This window comes from Lissotriton vulgaris, chromosome 7, assembly GCF_964263255.1.
Source record: "Lissotriton vulgaris chromosome 7, aLisVul1.2, whole genome shotgun sequence".
In the NCBI taxonomy this organism is placed as follows: Eukaryota; Metazoa; Chordata; class Amphibia; order Caudata; family Salamandridae; genus Lissotriton; species Lissotriton vulgaris.
Genome location: NC_141695.1, coordinates 314181227 through 314209030, shown reverse-complemented (window position 1 = coordinate 314209030; position 27804 = coordinate 314181227). Strand labels below are relative to the sequence as shown.

Here is a 27804-nt window from a genome sequence, read left to right as displayed (position 1 = left end):
GTGAGTAGAGTAGTGAGTAGAGTAGTGAGTAGTGAGTTCAAAGTAGTGAGTGCAGAGATGTGAGTGCAGAGATGTGAGTGCAGAGTAGTGAGTAGAGTAGTGAGTAGAGTAGTGAGTAGAGTAGTGAGTAGAGTAGTGAGTAGAGTAGTGAGTGCAGAGATGTGAGTGCAGAGATGTGAGTGCAGAGTAGTGTGTAGAGTAGTGAGTAGAGTAGTGAGTAGAGTACTGAGTAGAGAGTAGAGTAGAGAGTAGAGTAGAGAGTAGAGTAGAGAGTAGAGTAGAGAGTAGAGTAGAGAGTAGAGTAGAGAGTAGAGTAGAGAGTAGAGTAGAGAGTAGAGTAGAGAGTAGAGAGTAGAGTAGAGAGTAGAGTAGTGAGTAGAGTAGTGAGTAGAGTAGTAGAGTAGTGAGTAGAGAGTAGAGTAGTGAGTAGTGAGTAGAGTAGTGAGTAGTGAGTGCAGAGTAGTGAGTAGGGTAGTGAGAAGTGAGTAGAGTAGTGAGTAGTGAGTGCAGAGTAGTGACTAGAGTAGTGAGTTGTGAGTGCAGAGTAGTGAGTAGAGTAGTGAGTAGTGAGTAGAGTAGTGAGTAGAGTAGTGAATAGAGTAGTGAGGTGAGTAGTGAGTAGTGAGTGCAGAGTAGTGAGTAGTGAGTAGAGTAGTGAGTAAAGTAGTGAGTGCAGAGTAGTGAGTAGTGAGAAGAGAGTAGTGAGTAGTGTAGTGAGGTGAGTAGTGAGTAGTGAGTGCAGAGTAGTGAGTAGAGTAGTGAGTTGAGTAGTTAGTAGTGAGTAGAGTAGTGAGTAGAGTAGTGAGGTGAGTAGAGTAGAGTAGTGAGTAAAGTAGCGAGTGCAGAGTAATGAGTAGTGAGTAGAGTAGTGAGTAGAAAGTAGTGAGTAGAGTAGTGAGTAGTGAGTAGAGTAGTGAGTGGAGAGTAGTGAGTAGTGAGTGCAGAGTAGTGAGTAGTGAGTAGACTAGTGAGTAGAGAAGTCAGTAGAGTAGTGAGTAGAGTAGTGAGTAGTGAGTAGAGTAGTGAGTAGAGTAGTGAGTGCAGAGTAGTGACTAGAGTAGTGAGTAGAGTAGTGAGTAGTGAGTGCAGAGTAGTGAGTAGTGAGTGCAGAGTAGTGAGTAGAGTAGAGTAGTGAGTAGTACATCACAGGCAGCAGCTGTGCAAGCATCTTACACTCACAAGGAGACCACAGGCAGCTGAGGTGCAAGCTTCTCCCACTCACAAGAAGGACATCACAAGCAGCAGAGGTACAAGCTTCTCACACTCGCAAGAAATACATCACAAGCAGCAGTGGTGCAAGCTTCCCTTACACACTGACAGCAGGTACTGTGCCAAGGCAGCAGCAGCAACAGAGCAAGAGTCCCTTACAAAGAACAGGAACAGCACAGAGATGCACAATGCAATCTTCTCATACTCACAGGCAGCAGCGGTGCAAGTTTCTCACACTCACAAGAAGGACATCACAGGCAGCAGCTGTGCAAGCTTCTTACACTCACAAGGAGACCACAGGCAGCTGAGGTGCAAGCTTCTCCCACTCACAAGAAGGACATCACAAGCAGCAGCGGTGCAAGCTTCTCACACTCACAAGAACAACATCACAGGCAGCAGCAGTGCAAGCGGTGCAAGTTTCTCACACTCACAAGAAGGACATCACAGGCAGCAGCTGTGCAAGCTTCTTACACTCACAAGGAGACCACAGGCAGCTGAGGTGCAAGCTTCTCCCACTCACAAGAAGGACATCACAAGCAGCAGCGGTGCAAGCTTCTCACACTCACAAGAACGACATCACAGGCAGCAGCAGTGCAAGCTTCTTACACTCACAAGGAGACCACAGGCAGCAGAGGTGCAAGCTTCTCACACTCGCAAGAACGACATCACAAGCAGCAGTGGTGCAAGCTTCCCTTACACACTGACAGCAGGTACTGTGCCAAGGCAGCAGCAGCAACAGAGCAAGAGTCCCTTACAAAGAACAGGAACAGCACAGAGATGCACAATGCAATCTTCTCATACTCACAGGCAGCAGCGGTGCAAGTTTCTCACACTCACAAGAAGGACATCACAGGCAGCAGCTGTGCAAGCTTCTTACACTCACAAGGAGACCACAGGCAGCTGAGGTGCAAGCTTCTCCCACTCACAAGAAGGACATCACAAGCAGCAGCGGTGCAAGCTTCTCACACTCACAAGAACGACATCACATGCAGCAGCAGTGCAAGTTTCTCACACTCACAAGAAGGACATCACAGGCAGCAGCTGTGCAAGCTTCTTACACTCACAAGGAGACCACAGGCAGCTGAGGTGCAAGCTTCTCCCACTCACAAGAAGGACATCACAAGCAGCAGCGGTGCAAGCTTCTCACACTCACAAGAACAACATCACAGGCAGCAGCAGTGCAAGCTTCTTACACTCACAAGGAGACCACAGGCAGCAGAGGTGCAAGCTTCTCACACTCGCAAGAACGACATCACAAGCAGCAGTGGTGCAAGCTTCCCTTACACACTCACAGCAGGTACTGTGCCAAGGCAGCAGCAGCAACAGAGCAAGAGTCCCTTACAAAGAACAGGCACAGCACAGAGATGCTCAATGCAATCTTCTCATACTCACAGGCAGCAGCGGTGCAAGCTTCTCACACTCGCACGAAGGACATCACAGGCAGCAGCAGTGCAAGCTTCTTACACTCACAAGAAGGACATCACAGGCAGCAGCAGTGCAAGCTTCTTACACTCACAAGGAGACCACAGGCAGCTGAGGTGCAAGCTTCTCCCACTCACAAGGACATCACAAGCAGCAGTGGTGCAAGCTTCTCACACTCACAAGAACGACATCACAGGCAGCAGCAGTGCAATCTTCTTGCACTCACAAGGAGACCACAGGCAGCAGAGGTGCAAGCTCCTCACACTCACAAGAAGGACATCACAGGCAGTAACGGTGCAATATTCTCACACTCACAAGGAGATCACTGGCAGTACACACCACATGAACACACTCCATAACACATAGCAACAATACATTGGCATTTACAATGCCATTAGCTCAAACTCAAATAAATCCGAGCCCGATTGCATTTCTAATGCTTGTTGCAATTGAGGGAGCACCTCTTGCAGGGATGTCATTTTGAACTTTTGCGTTCTTATGAATTTGTTTAAGAACCTTAGGTACAGGATGTGTCTCATTGTTTCGTCTACCTTTGGCACCAGGAAGTACGTAGAATACACCCCTCTGTTCCTTTCTCTGTAAGGTACTGGTTCTATGGCTTGTTTTTGCAGGAGCTCTCCCACTTCCTTTTGGAGTAGCTGCAGCTCTTTCTTTGCTAGTTGCCTTCTCTTTGGCTTTCTGCTTGTTGGTGTCTTTTCCAGTTCTATGCAGTATCCGAACTGCATGATGTTTAGAACCCATTTGTCCGAAGTTATTTTCTTCCACTCCTGGAAGTAATGTTTTAGTCTTCCTCCCACTGGTCTCACATGCCCGCAGGTACTTAGTGCGCCTGACCCCTGCGTGCTGTTCTCGTGCCTCACCCTGGGAGTTCTTATTTGGGTGGGCACATCACTTGGTGGGGGGTTGTTGACCTCCCCTCCTATTCTGGCCCCGTCCATTGCCTCTCCCGCGAAAGGGCTGGCCCCTCTGCTGGTATTGCCAGGACTGCTTTTGCTGGCCTTGCTGTGTTTGGTTCTCCGTCTGGTGGGATTGTTGGAACGCCTGGTGCGATGTTCCTGGCTGGTTCCCACCCCTGCCGTTGGGCCTTCGTGATGGGGTGCCCCTTTTGGACCCTCTGAACTGCAATGCCCCCATGGACCTTGCTGTTTCATTGTCCTTCTTTAGTTGGCGGAGCTTTTCGTCTACTGGGGCCCCAAACAAGGTCTGTCCGTTGAATGGGGTGTTCAGTATGCTGTGTTGTACCTCTGGCTTGAAGCCTGACACCCTGAGCCAGGCTTCTCTTCTTTCAGTGATGCCCATCATGATGAGCCTACTGGAGGTGTCCGCTCCGTCCAGAGCCGTCTTGATGCAAGAGTTTGCCACATTCTTCCCCTCTTCGACTAGGTTTTCAGCTCTCTCTCTGAATTCCTGTTCTCTCTCTGAATTCCTGAGGCATGTTTTTCATCAACTTGCCCAGTTCCTCCATGATTTGGTACTGATGTCTGTTTAGTAGTGCGTTGGAATTGGCCATTCGCCAGTGGATCGCAGCATTCCTTTCAATTCTTCTCCCTACCAAGTCCATCCTCTTGCTCTCCTTGTCTGGAGGTGGTCCTGAGGTAGTAGACACATTAGCTCTCTTCCTTGCTGTGGCAGCAATGATTAAGTCTGCTGAGACCGTGCCCTGGATATAGGCTTGGTCCTTGGATGAATGTTTGTACTTCTTTTCAGTCCTTGGGGTGACTGCCTTGCAAGTAGCCGGCTTCCTGAAGGCTTTTTTCCCTTGTGCCATGACACTTTCTAGCATTGGCAGGTACTGGATCTTGGTCTGTGTGGGGAGCAATGTCTCGAGGAGAAAGTCAGCCTTCTGCTGCTCTTCAAGGTGAAACTGGATGAAGACAGGCGCTGCATTCCTGATGACCGTGTGGTAAACGCCAATGTCATCTGGCGGCGAAGGCCTCGAAGGATAAGTGTCGACGCTTTCTTCAGGACTCTCTGTGTCGACATCCTGCCAGTCGATCTCCTGGCTTTCCGAGGTCGCCGAAGCCAGGAGCGTCATGCGGTCGTCGTCCTCCTCATAGTAGTCGAAGGCCTCGTCTTCGTCCGGTTCGTCAAATGTTTCGACATTCCCCGACTGTTCCTCGACTTCATACTCTTCCTCCTCGATCACCTCATGCACCTGTGGCTTGGGCTTGGTCGGGATCATGTAGTCTTTCATCCTGGCGTCGAAATCCTTTTTTCGTTGCAGGATGTTTTCCATTTCTGCTTCGAGACGCCTCTTCTTCTTCTCCATTTCGGCAGCCAGATCTGCGTCTAATGGGTCGGCCGATCTCTTCGGCGCAGAACAAATTTTCATCGTCGAAGGTTTCGGCGCCGAGCTTATCTTCGGCGTCGGCGCCTTTTTTGGGTCCTTCTCCCTCGGCGTCGGACGTTCCTTTTCGGAGACGTTTTTCGACGGCTTTAGCTGTTCTTCAGCTCTCTGCGCCGGGGACTCCTTCTCAGAGGATCCGCTGGGCCTGGGTTTAGGTGCGGGCGCCGAAGCTTTCGGCGCCTTCGAGGATTTTCCCTCGATCTTTTGAGACTCTTGGTCTCTCGGGGCTTTAGGGGCCGTAGAGTCTTCAACCTTCTTTGGAGTCTTCGTCATATCGGTCTCTACAACCGTGTAGCCGTCGTCTTCGTCGGTGTCAGCGGCGTTGTTGTCTTCGTCGACTGAAGATAGACCCAGGTCTCGAAGGGATGGAGGCTGGCCCTTGCCCGGCATCGTGGCGTTGGCTACTCTCTGTCTCGCTCGAACTCGAAGAGTTTTCGGCGTAAAGGCGGAGCAGGCGGAGCAGTCGCTGCTCTCGTGGTCTACCAGTAGGCAGAGGTTGCAAACCGGGTGCTGGTCCTTCTGTGCGTACTTGTGGTGGCAATTCGCGCAGAACTTGAAAGGAGTCTTGTACATCTCATGCGTTCAGGGGGCCCCCTGCGCTCGCATTCCTGGATGGAAAATCGAAGTTCTGGAACTCTCTTCCCTCTTTCGTCGATCTTCTCAAAGATATAGTCTCCTGAAGTCTTCTCCAATGTTTTTAGTCCAAAAACTGTGCATTTTCTTCTTTTTCTCCAAAAATGTCTGGAGCCCTCTCGGGAACGACCCAGACCCAACCGCGGAAAAAAGAATCTGAAGATGGATCCCAAGAGTGGGTGCTTCCACAGGAAGCGTGCCGACGTCACCGGAAATACACCAAGAGGTGGGATGTCAACACCCACCTGGGCTACGAAAAAAAAAAAAAAGGACTTCGATTCCGGACCCAACCACAAGACCGCGGAATAATGCACAGCATAGTGAATCCAGAAAGATTCACGCTGCAAAACCTTACTTCACATCATCCAATGACAATTTGTCCTATAAAGATCCCTTTTCTTTCAATGACTCCTTAATAGTTCATGAACCACTGTGAATCAATCACTTCAATTATCTCTTACCTTTCAACAAACCCTAAACCCTCTATTTCTTTTCAACTTCAATGTTCAAACAGTGAATGGTGCCAACTCGTCTATAATTTGCAAACCTTTAGTGATCCAACACCCATCAATAACTTCCACCCTTCAATGACTCATCCATCACTCATTATATGTTCAAATAAGATTTCAAGGCACAAACGTCTTCAATAATCTTTCAGTAGATTTTTCCTTTTCCTTCCATGTACCTCATTCATCAATGAACTTTCAATTTTCACTAACCTAAAGTTCTTCAATGATCCCTCACTTGTCAGTACCAATCCTCCGCCTATACATCTCACCATTCAGGGACCACTCACCCTTGAGACCACTCATTCATTAATGAACTAACCCTAATATTCAAGGACCAATGAACATTCAATATATCTCAGTCCTTAAGGCCATGTGTGTATAAAGGTTTAAATAAAGTGTTTCCTTAAATACGATCTTACTCTATAATGTATAGATTACTTATGGCTGACCTACATTTCCAAGATTCTTACCTCTTCCCAGTAATTAATATTTGTAGAAGGCCTTCCCAAGCTCTTTTATACATCCATGAACAACTTAGGTCCTCTAATCCCGCCCTCCATTTTCACCATCCACATCCTGAAAATTGAGATGCCCTTCCAACAGTTTGCTGATGTAAGGCCTCCCGGAAGGGTAGGGTGGCACGTTGTAAGTACTGGGACAAGGAAGGAAATAAACAGAGAAATGAAGATTAACTGAACCTAATCTATACTTTGTGCTCATTTCCTTCATTGTTCCATGCATTACTCATTAAGGAAATATACAAGCAGTATGCCTTCATCAAGATTTGAATGATCACTTTCAAAAGACATACCCGAGAAAAGACAGGATAGCTACTACAGATATTCTTTAATAAGTCTTGAAATCAAAAAGGAAATAATGGCTCAACAAACACAAAAATAGCACAAAATATACAAGATAGCTGCTTTTGAAAGTACTTCTGTGCCAACGTGCAACTCTTCTCCTTGACTCACACTGTACTTGCAGAGAGAAACAAAGGTAGAAGCCCAAGCTGCAACCCGTCAAATATCAATAATCGAAAAGCTAGCCCACTCTGCCCATGATGCAGACATTCTATTTGTGGAGCAAGCTTGAAATGAACCTGGACAATCTTTCCCCGATTTCTGATATATCAAGGAGTTTACGATTTTAAACCAGCGACTTAAAGTTGGTTTGAAAGATTTATAACCTCTCTTAGCTGTGTCAAAATAAAGAACAATATGCATGTCTGCATGTATTCTGCAGCCCTGTCTACGGAAATTTTAACTGTCCTTGACACATCTAAAAGGCAATGTTCAGTAATCTGATTCAGGAGGTTGGAGTGGGACAAAAACCTGGAAGCTGAACTGATCTTTGGGACAAATTCCTTACCTGTCCTCAAAATAATCTTATAATATCACGAATATAGTGGTGCACCAGAAACTACAGAAGTCCAATCAAATTGCAGACTGGTCCATTTCTTTTTCACTTTACATTTCTAACAGTCTTATATTGTTGTTGTTCAAATTTCAACCATTACAGCCACAACCACAGCTAATGCATTTTGATATACACCATGAACTTCTTCAAGGCATTCAAAATATATATCGTTTCTAGAAGATTCTGAAACATTCACAGTACACTCTGCTATTCCTTATCCTCCGGTAGGTAACACTTCAGTCCATAGGTCCAAAGTATACATCATGTGTCTGAACAGTGTTCAAGTGGTGAACAAAATGAGCTGGCTGCAGATGTAACAATTACAATTTGAACAACAAGAATATAACACTTTGGAATATAAAATGAAGAAGAAATGGATCAGTGTACAAATCTAGTGGTGCACCAGAAGTTTCTGGTGCACCACTAGATTTGTGATATTGTATGCCAAGCAGTGGTATCCAGGAGCGGCGAATACTAATAGAGTGTGCACAACATAAAGAAATTGTTTTTGAGACAAAGGGGAGGTGATAGTTGTTTTGCCTACTGCTCTTTTTCGGTGTTCTAAATAATCCTATGCTCTAAGATTCTTAAATATGATTGACAAGAAAGAAAAGAGCCCAGCTCGCCATTTCTGCTTGCTGTCATAATAGCCAATAAAAAGAAAACTAAGTGTCAAAATGTTTTCTGTGATCTCACCAAGAGGCTCAAAAGGACTGTCCTGCAAAAAAAGCGAAGCCCAATTGAAGGTTGAAAATAAATCCTTTGGGGGGGGGGGGCGTGGCCAAGGACCGAACATGGCGGACGTGATCTAACGAGGCTCCGTCCCTGACCACCAACACTAGCTAAATATCCTTTATCCCCCTACCTCCCCGATTGCCACGATACACCCCCCGGTCCCGGGAGGCGGTGCGGACCCCCGACGCCGATCGGCGGCTGAGGACAACTGTAGACGGCGGACTACGGGCAGTGATTTGGGAGCAGCCTGGCCCTCGTGGTGGAGCAGCGGACTGGCGTGAGGAGGCGGCCGGAGCCGGCTAGGGCTGCTGCGGGTGCGACCTGGGCCGCTGAGGGGGGGGTGAGCCGGAACACGCCAGCGGAAGACCCACGGGAGGGATACCAAACAGTGACCTGCCGAACCCCCCGAACACCCGAAACAAGCAAGGGCGCTGCCTGTGAGGACTGCCATTACGCCCGGTCTGCCTGGTGAGGAAGCGGCGCTGACCGCGTTAGATCCCGGCCTGAGCGCGCCTGCCCCCGCCGCGCTCAGCGGACCCCCTGAGGACGCTGCCGCGACTGAACTACCCCGAGTGCCGCTACCCGGAGGGGCTGCGCGAGACATTGACGGTGGCGGGCCGGACGGAGGGTCCCCACCTCCCCCCCCCCGGCACTGTGAGGACCCTGCCTGCTGATTCGGGCCACCAGACAGAAGGTACAGTGCACGGAGCGGCAGCGGGATAATAGGCACCCCACCACGACGCGGCACGCCGCAGACAGCATCTAGCCTTTGAGTGGCCCCCTACCCCCCCCCTTCACTGGCGTAATAACGGGGAGAGATACCAGCTTATGAGAGAGCTGTGTGGGCCGCCATTCCCGATTTTCTTTTAACTGTGACTGCTGGGCCCTGGGGGGAGGGGGTGCTGGTGAGGCCTCCTGCACACGCTGGACGCGGCAGGACGACGACGGGTGACCTCTCCCTGGCGGCCGCACGTGGGGGACACCGGCGGCATATCACTCGACTGGGACTCACTCGTCGCTGGCCCAGACCAGTAGCACTGGGGACACATCCAACGCGCAATATGGGCAGGAACAGGGCCAAGGCGCAGGACCACGGAGCTGGCGCAGATCTTCAGTCCACGGGCTCGGAGGACCCGCTGGCGTCCTCGAACGTGGAGATGATTCCCCCGACGGGCAAAACCTCACAAGATGCGAAACTGGACCTTATACTAGTTGAAATCAAGGCGTCCAGGGAGGCGCTAGAATCCCGAATGGACAACATGGCAACGAGCCTCTCACTGCTCAAGGCGGACCATACGAAGCTGGCGGAGAAAGTCAAGGAGCACAAAATAGCACTAGACGACCTCATACCACAACAAACATCCCATTCTACGAAACTCGAGCAAATGGACAAACAGATCAAAATGATATGGGACAAGCGGGATGATGCGGAAGGGCGGGCCCGCCGCAATAACGTGCGCATACTGGGTATTCCAGAGAAAAGCGAAGGGAAGGACCCTACCCAATTCGTAGAGGACTGGCTAAAGAAGTTAGTGGATCCCCAAGACCTCACGCCACTATATAGTGTGGAGAGAGCGCACCGGATGCCGGCGAGACCGCCTAAACTAGGAGCGTCACCGTGCCCCTTAATTGCCCGCCTGCTACACTACAAAGACCGTGACTCGGTCCTGAGGGCCGCAAGAGAGAAAGCCCCATTGCGCTTTGAGAACAAGACTATTTAGGTGTATCCAGATTTCACCCCGGCGGTGCAGAGGGCCCGCTCGACGTTCCTGGGAGTTAAGCGCATGCTGCGGGACAGGGATCCGAAGTACGTACTGCTGTTTCCGGCACGACTCAAGGTGCTTTACAACAATAGGTCCTACTTTTTCGAATCACCGGAGGAAGCGGCGGAATGGATTGAGGTGACACTGACGCCCCCGAACTCGCAGGACCCCTTTGGGGAGGATCACGGTGAGGGATCATCGGGCCGGGGAGGCCGACACCAGCAGGGAGCGACCAAGGATCACACGCACCGACACGCGGACTCTGGGGGACCGTCATCGGCCAGGACCGAGGGGCTGGGGCAACTGACATCGGCCGCCTTGGCTGAACACGACGCCCGGGACCCTGCCGCTTCAGCCAGCCGTTTTGCCACCCACACCGAGGTGTCAGGGTCTGCTGATAGCCTGCAGCTGTTTCCCAAGATCACGGCACAAGAAGCACATGACCTGTGACTGTGGCTGGGCGACACATCGGATGGTAACGTATGAACTATCTGCAAGGCGATCGGGGGGAGGGGGGCCTTCTTTGCTCTTGGTGAGATGGAGTGCTACCAACAGACTCTGGACTGGTGTAAGAGGCCCCAGACCCCCACCATATAGACATGTTTAACTGTAAGGCATGCCCACGTTGGGCTATACTGTTTGGATCCCGAAAGGTTTTGTTCGGGGACCTGGGAGTTACGGGGTTGTTTCTTGTACGGGCACGAGACTTATGGTTGTTTAATTATACCTGCTCCATGGTACGGAATCCACCGGCTACACCTGCTGCCGCTAGGGATGGGGACCCTTAATGACTATAAATTGTGCACTTGGAATGTTCGTGGCATGGGGTCGGTCCACAAAAGACTTAGAATCTTAGCTCAAATGAATCGCAGGAAGGTCAATATTGCCTGCCTTCAGGAAACCCATTTAACGACCTCAGAAAGTGGGAAATTGCTTAAAAAGTGGAAGGGTCAATTGTTCGCCACCTCTTACTCAGCCTTCTCGAGAGGGGCAGCTGTGTGGCTGAGAAATTCAGTCCCCTTCAAACTGGTGGAACTGAGGGCGGATACGAATGGCAGATATGTATTTGTCCGAGGGTTGTTGGATGGTTCCCCTGTTGTGCTGGGAAGTGTATATGCACCGAACTCGAACCAATCAGCGTTCCTTGTGACGCTTGGCGGAGTGCTGGCTGATTGGTCTGATTTTCCCTGGTTACTGGGAGGGGATTTTAATGCTGTGCTGGATGTATCAATGGATAGATCGCACCCACCATTACAGGCCACGGAAAGTAGGAAACAGGCTGAGGCGCTAGCGCAGTGGGCAGAGGGTTGGCAATTAACAGATGCATGGCGTGGCAAACACATATTAGACAGGGAATATACATTCTATTCACCACCACACAAGTTGCACACCAGAATAGATCATGTATTCTGCACCACGCCACTCTTAGGGTCGGTTTTACCGGCGGAACACATGGGAAAAACTTTCTCAGACCACAACCCGGTGGAAGTCGCTTTTCAGTGGGGTAGGATCCCAACTCCCATACCAACCTGGCGCCTTAACCCAGACCTATTAGAGGACATGACTTTCCGCGCATCACAAGAGATGGCCATTGTAACACACTTTGACATAAACGGTGGGTCAGCGAGCGCCCGCCAGGTGGAGTGGGATGCTTTTAAGGTCACGATTCGGGGTGAAGCGAGGAGCACACGGGTGGGCATGAGGCACACTGTGATGGACAAACTCCGGGATGTAGAGGGACGCCTAGCACTACTGGAGAGTGAAGCTGCCGGCACGAATGTGCCTTTCACGCCCCTACAGGAAGCACACATCCAACATGCAGAACTGTTAGAGGAACTGCGTATCCTTGACTACCGAGAGTACACGAGTACACAACATGCGCAGGCAGATAAGGCAGGACCTTTATTAGCCCGGCTGGTAAAAGACGACCCGATACACTTGCCCATAATGGAGGTACTTGACCAGGGGGGGACCATGGCAACAACGCAGCTGAGTGTGAACGCAGCGTTTCAAGACTACTATGGGACGTTATACGGCCCACACGACCCTATGGTGGATGGGGCCCTCGGGGACTTCATGAGGGGGTTGGAAATACCGAAGCTAGAGGAGAGACAGAGGAAAGAGTTGGCGAGGCCTATCACGATAGCAGAAATTCGACAGGCCATTCGCGCCCTCCCACGGAACAAAGCCCCGGGCACGGATGGCCTTCCAGTGGAATTCTATGGAGCCTTCATAGATCTTCTGGCACCACGACTACTAGAGGTATATAGGGAGGCACTTAAGGCCCGGGGTCTTCCACAGTCCACACTACAAGCCCTAATAGTATCACTGCTGAAACCAGACAGGGACAGCCTATGTATAGCAAATTACAGACCGTTATCACTACTAAACACGGATTACAAAATATTAAGTAAACTACTAGCGAACAGACTGGCTCAATACATTCCATCGCTCATACACCCAGACTAGTGTGGCTTTGTCCCGGGCAGAAGCACTGCTATGAACCTGCGGCGCCTCAGCCAAATCATGCTAGGTACACCGGGAGGGGCGGGGACGGAGGGATGCGTATCGCTAGACTTGAAGCAGGCCTTCGACTCCATCAAGTGGGACTACATGTTTGCGGTACTCGAATATTTTGGGTTGGCGATAGAGTACATTAGTTGGGTGAAACTACTTTACACATATCCAACTGCACGGGTCCGCACAAACAGGTGCATATCGGCACAATTGGCAGTGGCTAAGGGTACCAGGCAGGGATGCCCATTATCCCCGCTATTGTTTATACTAGCGCTAGAGCCCCTACTGTGCAAACTCCGAGAGTCCGCGCAACACAGAGGTGTACGGAGGGGTGAGACGACGCATGTGGTATCAGCGTACGCGGACGACATTATACTCTACTTCGGAGACCTGGGAGGGGACTTAGACCCTGTGCCCGAAATATTTAATACCTTTAGCACCATGTCGGGCCTTACAATTAGTGAACCCAAGTCATATGGGTTTTTCTTCTCTGCAGCCAGGATGGACACCCATCTTCCCTTTGCACCTTACTCATTCCAGGTGGCGGAGCACACCTTCCGTTACCTAGGGTTACAAGTGTGTAGAGATCCAAGGGACCTGCTAGAGGGCAACGTAGGAAGGGCAATTACGAAGCTGAGAGCACAGGTGCGATTTTGGATCACGCTCCCGTTAGCAGTGGCGGGCAGGGTGACTATTACCAAGATGGTGGTCCTGCCACGTCTGTTGTACTACTTTACCGGACTGCCGCTGAAAATCCCTGCCGCGGTATTCAAAACACTTGACACCCTGTTGACTGAATTGGTCTGGGGCACCGGGAGGCGACGTATTAGCCTAAAGAAGTTGCAGCTTCCCACGTCTGCGGGTGGTATGGGGGTCCCGGACCTCCGGGCATATAACTTCGCATGTCACCTGCAATGGCTCGCCTACTGGCTGGCAGGCCGCAATTTGCACGAAATTGATATGTCTGACTCAGAATGGAACAAAGGGAGGGTTCACGCCCTAATGCTCCCGAAGGCGGGGATCCCGAGGTCCACACCCCCCCTTCTCCGCATAGCGATTGAACACTGGAGGCGGGCTGTGAAATACGCGTCTCCCACGTCAACTTACGCCCCTACGATACCACTACTAGGGTTACCAGCTGGGCTGCGAACACTATCAAACCACATGCTTACAGATTGGCACGACTTGGGAGTGACACAGGTGGGGGATTTCTTTAATGGTGGCAAGATGATGACTTTTGAAGACTTTCGCATTACACACCACTCACCTGGGAGGTCGTTCTTGCTACACGCAGGTGTGAAATGTTACATAGCACAGACATGGGCCCCTGACGGGACGGAGCCACCCACGAACCCACTAATCACGATGCAGTATCTAATGGGGACTGGCAGCCACCTGACCAGGTGGATAACGCATGGTATAAGAGAGGGCAGGGCCATCTCACTGCAACCATTACGAGGTAAGTAGGAACACGACATTGGGAGAACGCTCAGAGATAAGGAATGGGACAGGATCTTGAAATACCCCAAAAAGGTATCGAGGAACCAGAAGTTTAAATTCATACAGCTCATGCTCCTCCACCGAGCATATCTGACGCCTCACCGCCTGCACACTATGTTCCCAGACACTCCTAATACATGCCCAAGGTGTGGGGGGGAGGATGCCCGACTGGTTCACATGCTATGGGCTTGCCCTAAGCTGGGGTACTACTGGACCTCAGTACAGTCTGATTTAGCTAGACTAGTCCCTTCCAAACCATACAACACATTGGAATATACCCTCCTGGGACTGGGCCCTGTGGAGCGGAGAAAGAGCGTAGGTACACGGTTCACAGACTTAGCCATGATCTTAGCGAAGCGTGCGATCACCATGAGGTGGAAGTCCCCCAAGCCACCAGACCCTGAGATGTGGAAGGCGGAGCTAGTGAGGTGGGGAAAGGCTGAAAGTACGACGTTGCAGCGCGAAGAACGCAGAGGGCTTAGGAAACACCCCATCTCCCTAGACTGGAATGCTTTGCTGGGGTCCTTTGAGTCAGGGAACGATTCAGACTCAGAACACACCATAGACTTGGGACACCAGGAATGAGGGTAGTTCCACATCATAGACTGACACTTATGCGGCGCCCGCCAACAGGTAGGACCCATCGCACGAATCTACAGGTGCACAGCCACAGACGGCACTAACACGACAGTGTCTAACCCCACATGCCCCTAGTGCGCATACAGCAGGGATACTGTAACACACGCCATGTACACGTGTAAGAATGTCCGACACCACGGGCTGGTATAAATGTGAATAGGAAGTGCCTGGAGGGGGGGAGGGCGAGGGTGGGGGGAGTTTAGTTTGGGTGTTACAGTGACATAATGAAAAATGAAAAATGTGTATATCTTGTCAGTGCGACCATATGATGCAAATATGTGACTTATGTACCGAACTGTTATGCTCTGCTTACCATAACTTCATATATCCTGCTAATAAAGAAATTTTCACAAAAAAAAGGAAAGAAATCCTTTGCTTTTGGTCCCAAAACACACATATACTGAAGCATCACTACTGGGCAAATGGGACCAAATAGAGGTTCTCCAACAAGTTGGGCTCGTGAACCACCATCCAACTAGGTGAGCCAATGCACTGCCACTAAACATACACCAAACATACACCAAAAATAAAAATAGTTCAAGCACTGACAAACCTGATAAATGGATAAGAATTTGAAGATAAATATGAAAAATGTAGTGAAAAAAACTGCCCATACAATTCTTCGGTGCGCTTTTTGAATAGAAAGGGCACAAAAACACACGAAGTGGAATGATGTAAATAGAGAATAGAAGGGTGGAGGTAGAGGACCTAAGGCATTCATGGATACAGAAAAGTGCTCAACAAGGAAGTGGCAATGTAGGAGGGAGGGGGCCTCGCTCAAACAGTAACGAATGGGATAAGGAATACGATGAGGAGATAATGCTCTGTAAGTCAGGCATGGATTCTCATCATAGAATGCTCATCGGTCCTGTGGTGTCTTCTCTTCATGTGATGCCTCTTCACCATGGCTTCATTTTAGATACCTTTGTCATGCCAATGGCATACCCATGAATGAATTCTCAATTTCAATACCCTTTCATTTACCCATCAATACCCTCTCTCTTTGATAACCACAGAAACCCTGCACTGTTCCCTCTCCTTGTGGTGCCACTTTAATTCTGGATGTCCCTTGATTTGAAGATGCCCCAGCATCCTTTCTCAAACCTTACTCTCTAGAGTACCACCACATGCTCTCTGGTAAAGGCTCATTAAATTATAAAACGTAATGCCCAGCTAGACTACCACACTTTTGTGTTTTCTTTTTCAGTCCATTTCCACGTTTGTTTCCTCCCCTGCTCCTCACCTCATCCACTTCCCGCCGATTTAGGTCAAATGTAACATTGAAGAGTGTCTTTAGGATCTCCATCACCCTCTCGGTCTCCTCCTTCGCAAGCGCAGGACAGCAGAGGTCTGTCACCACCTCGTAGACATCTGCCCACTTCAGTGCCAATGTGCTTTCCAGAGCATCTGTAAGCAGGCTGACGCCCCTGAGCTCTTGGGCAAGTTGACGACGCACATCCACACGTAGTGCTGTCATTAAGAAAAGGAGCCTCAGGTCAAAGAATTTACTCTCATGGCAGGATTTGGTCTCATTATACAGCTTTAGTCGACGAGCCAGACCGTTGACAATCCTGAGCTCTGTGGCTACCTGCTGCGCTTCAGGGCTGTTATACACAATATTGCAGAGGCCTTTGAGGGCTTCCACCATGCTCTCGCTGTCTGGCATAAGGGAGACTTCACACTCTTCTGAATAGTCCACCCCAGCGTACCGAGCAAGAGTGTACATGGAGGTTCTGCCGGTGAAAGGAGTAAGTGCATATTTGTCCCGTGACAGGATGCGAACAGTTTCCAGGCAAGCTGCTTGACAAGACGGCTGCAGGTCACGGCCCAAGAACTTAATCACCACCTCACCAAGTTTCTGTGAAAGAAACAAGAGCAGTTAGAATACATTCCTGAGCCTTTGCACATAACTATTAATTAAATCAGTATTTTTAGAACCACTCTAAAAGCTAAATAGAAATGTCCTATATCAATGAAAGACACACAGATTCAGTGCAATCAATTCAATAGAGAAAGTCAGGACGAAGAAGCTTCAGGAGAGGAACTGGAGTTATATCAGGCAGCTCCGTCTTGTTCATAAAAAGTGTTCAGCCTTCTAGTCATGAGACTCAATTGTCAAGGACAGGTCTGATTTCTCCAGTTTCCACAGAAACACATTTGGAAAATATTCAATGGCGAATTTATGTCTGTAGTATTGGATCTAGGCACCACTGGTAATCTCTGATGGATTGCGAAGTATAAATTGTGAAATACCATCCTTCTATTCAGCAACTGGGATCTCTGAAGCCTCATGCTCAGAGGGCCACCAATGATTTCTGAAAAATTATGATTTGCCCCCCACTTGCGACCTTTAACATAGTGCTGAACAACCATGTTACTTCTCACCGCAAGTGATCTCTGAAGCATTATCATTTATCAGTCAGTGGTGATCCCTGAAGGACCATGGTCAATAAACCGGTTATGGCCACTGAAGAATTTGGATCTTTTAACTACTATTGTTCTTTGAAGGATCTCCATCTATCCGGCACTTGTGAGATGGGAAGAAAGATTACCTGACAACTACTCATCCCCTCAAAAGAAGTGTAATGTATTAATGAGTGGTTTGCGCAGGACAACAATCTTTCAATCACTGATGATCCTGAAAGAACTGTGATTTATCAATGACTCATGGTGTTTGAAAGTGATATGTGAAGAACCAGGATCATGCAGCAAATGAAACTTTAGAAGGTCCATGATATATTAAGCATTACTGTCCTATGAACGAACACCCATGGTGTACTTGTCATGGTCAGTCAATAAAGAGCAATGATCTAGCCACTGTTGGCAACATCACTAACACAATCTGACATGTCGTCTTGGCTCATTGCTTTTCAGCTTAAAGTGCTTTTATTAGGTTTGAATTTTTCACATTCGCAATCTACATAAAAACAACCTTTTGAACATTTCATATTCACTCTGCCAACAGAGGCAGGCATTCACAATTATTCTGACAGTGTTTCAAAATAACAGCGTGTCTATGTAAAATAAGATATACCATCTGCAGCCAACCAATATTCTACAAGTAGTTTCTGACATGCAGTGCCTTTGTAGTAACTGGTAAGCGCATGCCTGCACTTCATATGTGTTGGTCTTGGCCCTTTCTGCAGGGTCATCCCCGAACTTTTTGCCTCCACCCTACTGTTTTCTGAACCTGTTTTTTGTTGGCCTTTAGGACTCTGTGCACTTTACCACTGCTAACCAGTGCTAACATGCTTGTGCTCTCTCCATTAAACATGGTAGAATGAGCTTATACCCAGGTTGCATATTTAATTTACTTGTAATTCCCTAGTAAAGTGGTAATACATCTGCCCAGGGCCGTAAATTAAATGCTACAAGAGAGCCTACAGCTATTATTGTGCCACCTACTTAAGTAGCTCTTTCAACAGGCCATTGCAGTCTGTGTGTGCCGTTTTAACACCTTCGCTGCGGCGGCTAATCCGCCGCAGCGCTAAGGGGGTGGGGGGCCGCGCGGCACGCACATGCTGGTGACCGAACCGCTCCGTCACCAGCCGCGGTTGAGCTGTGCTCATGACGGAGCAGTTCCGTCATGGCCCCGCCCGCTCAATGGAACTCCCAGCGCAGGCGCGGAATCCGCGCCGCGCAGGCACGGCGAACGGGCCATGACGGAACCGCTCCGTCATCAGCACAGCGCCACCGCGGCTGATGACGGAGTGGTTCCGTCATTAGCATGGAAAGAGTTAAAGTAAAACCAAAGGGGAGTGTTGAACATTGCAAGCACTCGCCCCCAGTCAACTGATCTGGGTTTAATTCATCAACATCGTGCAAAATGCGATACCAACATGACACTTTGATTATATAGACCCCAAAATCGTATAGCATAAAAGAAAATGGCCGCTGCTATTATTTATATAGCGATGATCTCTCATGATCGAAATAAAGAATATTTGAATTGAATATAGCGATTATGAATCTAATGTTAGGACTCCATCACATCATTTCACACGTTTTCCAGGTCGAGAACGCTAAAAGAGGTACAAATTCGGCATTTTAGTTGACCCCTGACAAAGTTTTAGACATTTTTAATGGATCCAGTGAGTAAGTACCTTAAGATGTAAATAAAAAAGTATGTTGTACTGCCCTTGAAAACTAATATTTTTTTTTGCAGGTTTCTGAAATTGTGAAAAGATTATCCACTGTTAATGGGTAAAAAGGTCTACTTTTTAGCCTGGTGCTTGACAAGGTCGGGCTTGGGGCCCGCTTTCAGAAATAGTTGTGGTGTAGTCATAATGTCCCTGTGGCAGGCGCAAGAGTCAGGGATATCGTCGGACCCCTTCCTATTACCCGTGGCACTAGGCAAGGTTGCCCCCTCTCACTGCTCCTTTTTGCGTTATATATGGAAACCTTGGCAGAAAAGGTGCGAGATAATCCCCTTATAACTGGGATCCATATGGAAGGTAGGGAGCAAACGCTGGGTATGGATACGGACAATGTGATGCTTGCTGTGACACAGCCACTTAATTCCTCACACATCTGATGCAAGAATTGGATTTATTTGGGAGTACATCAGGATTCAAGGTCAATCTAAACAAGACAACTTCTGAACCTTACTGTCTCCCACAGAGACAGAGTTCTTATTTAAAATCACTTCCCTTTTTCTTGGGTATCAGAAGGAGTCCTCTATTGGGGTTTACAAATTTGCCCCACCCTTGCAACCATGGCCGAAAGAAATTATGCTGTATTAATAGACAAGACGAGAACATATCTACAATCCTGAAGGGGCAACATTCTCACATGCATGAGACGGCTGGCAGCTGTAAAAATGACTTAGTAGCCAAAAATATTGTATGTTATGCAGACTGTATTGTTGCGGCCGCCCCCACATGTAATGCCTCAAATGCAACAACTCAGAGTCTTATGTATGGAATGACAAAAGGGCGCGTATGCTAAAACACCATACCTATTGGCCCTTCAGGGAGGGAGGACTGGGCATCGCTCATTTGATTCATTACTAGCAGGCAGTGCAGCTGCGATATCGAGTGGAGTGGTCCAGGCCTGAATCCGAAAAGTATTGGTGTTTCATTGATCAGACCATTGCTGGAATTCATATCTGGAAGATTCCCCTGGCTACTAAAGATATACAGACCAGTTGGGGTTTATATCGTCCCAGGTCTTAGAGCTACGGTCGATGTTTGCAATAAGGTGCAAGTTATACAAGCATTGGAAATGCAATAGGTCTCGCACCATTAGAGTTAGTGCTTTTAGAATTGTTTATGGGTTTTTCTTGTAAATGTTTAGCATTTTTGTTTCCTGTAGCCAATGCTAAAGTATTACAAATAAAAAAAGCCATAAACATTTGTAAAAGCTCTAACTGAAATGGTCTGAGAACTATTGCACTGTGTGAGGGTGAGTGAGGGTGAGGGTGAGTGAGGGTGAGGGTGGGTGAGGGTGAGTGAGGGTGAGTGAGGGTGAGTGAGGGTGAGGGGTTGAGGGTGAGGGGTTGAGGGTGAGTGAGAGTGAGGGTGAGTGAGGGTGAGTGAGGGTGAGTGAGAGTGAGTGAGAGTGAGGGTGAGTGAGGGTGAGTGAGGGTGAGTGAGGTTGAGGGTGAGGTGTTGAGGGTGAGTGAGGGTGAGGGTGAGTGAGGGTGAGTGAGGTGTTGAGGGTGAGTGAGGGTGAGGGTGAGTGAGGGTGAGGGGTTTTGGGTGAGTGAGGGTGAGGGGGAGTAGTTGAGGCTGAGTGAGGGTGAGTGAGAGTGAGGGTGAGTGAGGGGTTGAGGGTGAGGGGTTGAGGGTGAGTGAGGGTGAGTGAGGGTGAGGAGTTGAGGGTGAGTGAGGATGAGTGAGAGTGAGAGTGAGGGTGAGTGAGGGTTTGAGGGTGAGGGGTTGAGGGTGAGTGAGGGTTTGAGGGTGAGGGGTTGAGGGTGAGTGAGGGTGAGGGGTTGAGGGTGAGTGAGGGTGAGTGAGTGAGGGTGAGGGGTTGAGGGTGAGTGAGTGAGGGTGAGGGGTTGAGGGTGGGTGGGTGAGGGGTTGAGGGTGAGTGAGTGAGGGTGAGGGGTTGAGGGTGAGTGAGGGTGAGTGAGGGTGAAGGTGAGTGAGGGTGAGGGGTTGAGGGTGAGGGGTTGAGGGTGAGTGAGGGTGACATCGGGCTGACGTCAGCTGGGCCCCGGAGTCAAAGGGCACCGTCTGGATTAATAAGCAGCACGGCCGAGTCCATGGCAACACTCATTTAGGCGCCGAACAATATCCGACATGTCTGCAAGGCTGAATGCGAAACGGTTCGCCAGTGTGTCGTCTGATGGGTTTTCACCCCGAATTAATTTGAAGGCGCTTGTGTGGGAGGGGCGGCGGGTGTACTTGGCCTACAGCAAGGAACCTGCACACACTGGTCTGGTCTATGAAATCTAAGAACTACACATTTAAATAAAATTTAAAAAAAGGAAGCGACAAAGGAAATAAGTCTAATTAAGCCTTTATACATTTTAAAAAGAAAGTCAATTAATCGCAAACGTAAAGCAGACAAACGCAGAGATTCTAAACCCTACTTAAGGCAGGTATACATACACCCATGCTCACATACCGGAGGTCTACCTGAGAAAACGTCCTGCTACAAGGAATGTTGTCTTTCATGGCTTCCTGTAGATGTCCTCCTGCAAGTCAGTTTCCTGCGACATTGCGCTCAAACTCCTGCTATCCCTTATTAAACAAGCACTGGCGATGCCAATGGGCGCGAAGGGGTGGTGCGGGTGGAGAAGAGAAGCAATAGGTGAGAAAACAACATAGAGCGAGTTGGGAGAATGACACTGATGAGATAGAACCAGGGAGGTGCACGAGGGAGAGCGCAACATGGAAAGGGGCCAGGAGAAGCACATGGATGACAGAGCAACTGGAGAGAAGTACACAAGGGAGACAGCTGGTAAAAGCAAGCACTTTCATGGCGTGCAACACATCGTGGAGGGCATGTTGGTGATCGGCTGGTGGTGGAGGGAAGGGGATACATGATACTGAAAGACGTCTACCTGGAGAGGAGGTGGGTTGGGGGAATTCCTAACACCTCAGGAGGCCTGCGAGACGTTTAGAGTGGGCTGGACAGTTTTTGCAGTATGCAAGGATTGTAATTACTAAAAAGACGAAACCGTGTTAATGGCTGTAGGGTGGGGGAAAGGAGGGAAGAGAGAGAAGGGGAGGGGGGAGGAGAAATGCGACACGGCGGGCAGGGGAGGGGGCGGAGCGGGGAGAGGGAACAGACGGAGGGAAGGCAGATAAGGGGAGGGGGGAGGAGAAATGCGGAGGGAAGAGAGAGAAGGGGAGGGATTGTTATCTGGATTCCAGGTCTCGAGTCTGGCCTTTTATTACAAATTACTGTTATTTGGTTCATTAGTCCAATCCAGTAGCATGGCAGAGCCTCGTAAGGGTGCAGCTGATTTACATGTGCTAATTAAATGTTTTACTAGTACTCGTTTCAGCTGCGCTTTCTGTATAGGGTGCATTTAATTATGAGTCAATAGGGCGCTGATTGTTCGAGACGCTTCGATAAATTTACGTTGGACATTGGCCTGCTACACGCTCCACCTTTGAAACGGAAGTATGGCATGTTGTCATTGTGACAGGAATGTGCCTTTAAACTTGATAAAAAAATAATTACCAGCTTTCTCGTCACATCCTTTTGAAGCTCCAATGGCACAGGAGAAGCATAGGGAGGAGGCAGTTGTGGCCGAGGAGAGGGAGCGAAGAGCAGCTGCTCGGAATGGGAAGCAGTTAACAAGGGAGGAGTTGCAAGACATCGTGCAGAAGTAAAGGCGTGTTAACGAGCAGTGATCAGCTCTGCAAGGGGCACCAATTATGAAAAATAAAGGCATGCCTAAAGTGAAAGTGGAGATATCAATATAGGACTAGCTATGTTGTGTTAGAGGAGACTCAGAAGGTATATCTGTAGGCAAACCCTTAGGTTTGGACATGAAGCCCTCACACACCAACCTAGTTGGTGTCATGCTTCATCATCGGGCCCACCACAGTGACACCGAATGTGTCCCGGGTGTGCTGCGACTCCAGATTACTGTAATCTGGAGTCGCAGCACACCCGGGACACATTCGGTGTCACTGTGGTGGGCCCGATGATGAAGCATGACACCAACTAGGTTGGTGTGTGAGGGCTTCATGTCCAAACCTAAGGGTTTGCCTACAGATATACCTTCTGAGTCTCCTCTAACACAACATAGCTAGTCCTATATTGATATCTCTACATATAACCAGGGGACCCGGACTGGCTTACCTAGTCCTCTCTCTCCTTTTTGATTTGCTGATAAAGTGAAAGTGGAACTTTTAATAAAGACCTGATGTTTTTTAAAAGTGAACACAGAGCCGCGGATACAGAAAAGGCACCCAGCCACAATTGTTTAAGTGAAAGTTCGGCATGTTGCGCTTTGAAAATTAAAGACTGTGTTTTATAATTGTAAAAGAAAACAAGTTTAAGAAAAAAAAAAGTACACTGGGAGGGGGGAGGAGAAACACGAGAGACGGCCTGCAGCCGTCAAAGTGAAAGTACGGCCGGCGGAGGGCATTGCTGTGGGGAGGGGGGGGGAGGAGAAATGCGACACGGCGGGCAGGGGAGGGGGCGGAGCGGGAGTGTGGGAGGAGTGCGGGAACAGACGGCGAGGGGAGGAGAGTAGGAGGAGGAGAGTAGGGGAGGCACGGCCTAGCGGCCGTGGCTGGGGGCATGTGCACGCGCATTTAAGCTCAATGCGCATGCGCATTGAGCTTAAATTTCTCGTGCACTGCAAGGAATCGCCACGATTCCTTGCAAGTTGGATAAAGAGTGGATAAGCCACCATAGACTCGCAAGCTCGATGCGCATGCGCATCGACAGGCGAGACCTAAAAAGGGATTGTCCTCTCTTATTTCTACACGGACTACTGTCATTATTAACCCAGATTTCCCCCCTGCTCACCAGGGACCAGCCTTCTCGCACTAACAAACTGAGGGCTGCAAGAGTGTGGGATATTTTTTTCACTAGAATTGCCTTTTGGAATTCTCGCAAATTTGTGCAGATTGCGAGATTCCCGCTTCTGCTCACTAGCAATACCTCCCTATGTTAGACCACATGCCAGTCGCCATCTTACTCCTTTCGAACGAGTTTTCATGACTTAGGTATCGGATAGAAAGGAAGCTCTTAACAGACATTTATGTTTTCTTTAATTACTTCCTCTGTTAAGCCGGCGACATCAGCGCAACGGCGATGGGAAATGGAATAAGAGCATTCCTTTACGCCTAAGGATTAGGCTGATACTTTACAATGTGCCCACATCTCTGCTAGCCGTGAGGGAAAACAAGAAACACCTATTTTTTAAACAAATCTTTTTATTAACCAGTTGTTCAGTTCACAGCTATACAGGTTGAATGAAAGCTAATACAGTAAGCTTTTCTCTGGAGGCATTAAGGTTTCTTTCCTTGATAGCGATTAGCTTCAACAACGTTATATGCACAAGTAATCAATTACATATTTTCTGTGTAAAACTATTAAGGCGCTGCCCTGAATTCTGTCTCCCATTACCCCCCTCAGGACTCCTTGTAATGTATATAACTACCCCAAATCTTGTCAAATTTACGGGGCGTCCCCGACTTTGGTATACCTCAGTTCTGCTACCTGACACCAATCAAGGTCGTTTTCCCACTATTGGACAGCCGGGGTCTGCATGTCCCCAAAATCTGGCTAAGTTTCGCTTTGCGACCTCGCTACAAATGTGAGGCAGAGGTACTTGACCACTGCACATCCCCGGTGATACCATGAATCAAACATCTGCCCTTAATCGGGACATACAGTCCCATGACCGTGGCCATCACCGCCGTGACCTCCTTCAAGTAGTGTTGAATCAGTGGCCAATCCTAAATAGTGTGGTAAAAGGTGCCTTGTGTGCCACAACCTCCGGTACAGGAAGCCGAAGCGCAGCGGCCTATCTGGTGCAACCTGCAGCGGGATTAGTAAGATCTATGTAATATGCGGAGTTGCAACAGGAGAAAACAGGTTTTTGACTATTTCCTTGGGCTTTTGTAGGGCTTCCACCTAGTCCTCTTCTTCTACTAGACCCACAGCTCCCTCCCAAGCCTCTCGTAGCTGGAGTAGAAGGTCTGGTGAGTTATTCATTATTTTCCTGTAGATCAGGGAAACTGCCTTAGTCGGCATGGGATCCAACAGTAGTCGATCTTCCATGGGCGAGTAGTCAGGCAATGGTTCCCCATCAGGCAAAAGGCAGCTTAATGTGAGTCTCGACTGTAGGTATCTAAATATCTCACCCTGCTCTATGTCATACCTGGAGATCAGTGACGGGTAGGAGCGCTCCTCTTCTCCAGATGCTACCCAATGTATCTACCACTATTAGACTCCATCTTATTTGGGTTCACAATTTCCTCACTTCCACAAGGCAGTCACTGTCCCACAGCAAGGTCTCAGCAGTCAATCTATCTCCCCACCACAGGTAGCTGTTAACTGCATGCCAGGCCTGCATCACTGCCCGGGTGTGGAACGGAAGTGTGTCCCCCCCACCTATTTCCATATAGGATGGCCGACTCTGTAAGCTGGTTCGTCACTCTCGGCAAACACCCACTCATTTACAAGCATCAGCTGAGCAGCCCAGTAGTAAGCACGGAGGTCTGGAACCGCCAGGCCTCCATCAAGCACTCCACGCTGGAGTTTCGAGAGTTATATTTGTGAACTGCCCTGTCCTAAAGCAGTGATTGACCTTACTAAAGGAACTCTCAGGGACCCTGTAGGGGGTAATTTGAAGTATATATAGAATGCAGGGGGGTGGGTCATCATCTTAAAGAGAACAGCTCTACCCATTAGGGAGATCAGCAGGGCTCAAATGGGTTACGTCTGCTCGAAATTGCTCCAGTTGGGCAAGTAAGTTCTGTTGTAAGAATTCCTCACCGCTCCTGGTAACATGAATTCCCAGGTAGCGGAATCCACGAGTCTCCACTGGTGCTGCGCATCGCAGTGGAAGGGCAAGCGCCTACCCAGAGAGTGGGAAGATAAGGACTTGTCGCAATTAATTAGGTAGCCAGAATAGCTACCAAATAGATCAAAGTTATGAAGGATACGTGTGATTGAGAAGCGTGGCCTCGTAACGTAGAGTAGGATATCGTCTGCGTATAAAGTGATTCTTTCCGCCCACTCACCCCCATTTTTAATCCCCCAAATAGGAGGATCTTGGCATATTCAAGCCGCCAAGGACTTGAGGGCCAAGGCAAAGATCAGATGCTTGCCACTGCACAATGTAAAGGCACGCGATTTCTCACCGTTTACACGTATTCTCGCCACAGGGTCGCAATATAGTAGATAGACCCATGGGCAAAATCTGGGATCAAAACCCAGCTTAGGCAGAAACGCGAATACACAGGGCTACTCTTTGCAATCTAAGCCAATTCTTGCATCTAGGGAAAGGACCGCCGCCTTTACCGAGTCTGGTTCCGCAGACATATGCATCACCCCATACAGTCGCCGCAGGTTGAGCCAGGTGCCCCGTCTCGGCATAAAGCTGGACTGGTCTGGAAGAAGGACTGTGATGTTATGACTTTAGTTCATCTGTTTGCTAAGGCCTTGGCCAACACCTTGTGCTCCATATTGAGCCAGATATGGGTCGGTATGAACTACAGGCTGCCAGAGATTTGCCCTTCTTTGGGATCACCGCAATTGTGGCCTTTCTCTGGTTTCTCAGGAGAGCTCCCGCTTCCCTTGTAGCCAGGAACATCTTAAGAAGGTGGGGTGCTATCTTGTGGGTGACACATTTAAACAATTCAAGAGGGAGGCCATTAGGACCCACCACCTTGCCAGATTGGAGTCCTTAAAGTGCCCCTCCGATTTCCTCCACCATCAAGACCTGCTTCGGGGTCTCTTTCTTCCTCAGAGAGGACCCGCAGTGTCAGGTTCCTTAGGGGCTCCGTACAGTACGCGATGCCTTTGCCTGTGGTGTGTACCCCTCCCTTGCTCTTGTGTATTTTGGTGACCCAGTTCCTACCTCGGTCTCATTTATCCAGCCAGGCAATGAGCTTGGTAACTTTATCGCCCACGTCATAGAGCCTCCTCTACATTGCTAGATCATGGGCCCTCGCAGCAGTCTCCGCCAGGCCCCTCAACTCTTGCTGACACAGACGGAGGCATTGGACTTGCTCCACCCCCATGGCCTTCCCCTCCAACACCTCCCACTCCAGGGACCTTATTTCTTTTTCTAACGTCTGACACCGTGTCAATCTCTCTTTCATTTTTTTAACCCCAATAAGAGGCTGCATGTGTCAATGTCTTAAAGGATTGGAAAATACAAAACCATATAGTTTAAGTGCCATGCTGCAATTCGAGATGGCAGAGTTATTTCCCTAACCGGTCTCGCACAATAGGTAATCAGGGGAGTGGTTGTATATTCCTTAAGCTAGGTGTTGGGTGTCACAGAATTGACCCATCCCTCCATAGTGAGTGAATATGTAGTCTAATCGAGAGGGACGACCATGTCTGGCCGATATGTGGGTGTATTGGCTCTCTGTTCCATGTTGTAGACTCCAGAGGTCCACCTGTCCCATGGAGTCCGTAAAGGGGGATTCCGCTTCAAGGCTTGTTTGCAGAATTGGGTCCCTGCCCCGATGAATAAAGAAAGTATGCGGAGGGCCCGGCCAAGGGGCCGCACCGGCGACCTATGCGCCCTTTCATCAGAAAAAAATTTGGAGTGACGCTTGGGACAGAGAAAGGTAGTTACCAAGTCCTCTACGAAGAGGTCCACACTGTGGCCCTCTGGCACCCGCATGATGTGCACAATGCACATGTTATTGCATTAGCCATCTCCTCCTGGTCCTCGACTCTTGCCGTGAGAAGTTCCTGCTGCTTTGTCAGCATATCACTTGTTCCTCCAGGGACTTAGAAGAGGTCTGGAGAACGTGGATGTGGGATTCTGCGGTCTTCACTTAGTCCAACATCTTTTGAAAGTCAGCGCGCAGGAGCCCCAGGTAAATCATGACTGCGTCAAATTATGGTTCCAGGGAGGACTTGAGGTCTTGGATGGCTGCTATGATTGCCCGAGAGAGGGCTCTGGTGAATTCACTTACTCTCCAGGCTGACC

General features: G+C 49.2%; 1 protein-coding gene across 1 annotated transcript in view; it reads right to left on the bottom strand.

Annotated features, from left to right (window-relative positions):
- LOC147701456 (chaperone Ric-8A) overlaps nucleotides 1-27804 on the bottom strand; it is a 348728-nt gene that overhangs the window by 189022 nt on the left and 131902 nt on the right. The window contains exon 3 of the mRNA XM_086930133.1: nucleotides 15955-16569. Coding sequence (XP_086786259.1) covers nucleotides 15955-16569 — 615 coding nt within the window. The remainder of the gene's footprint in view (nucleotides 1-15954; nucleotides 16570-27804) is intronic.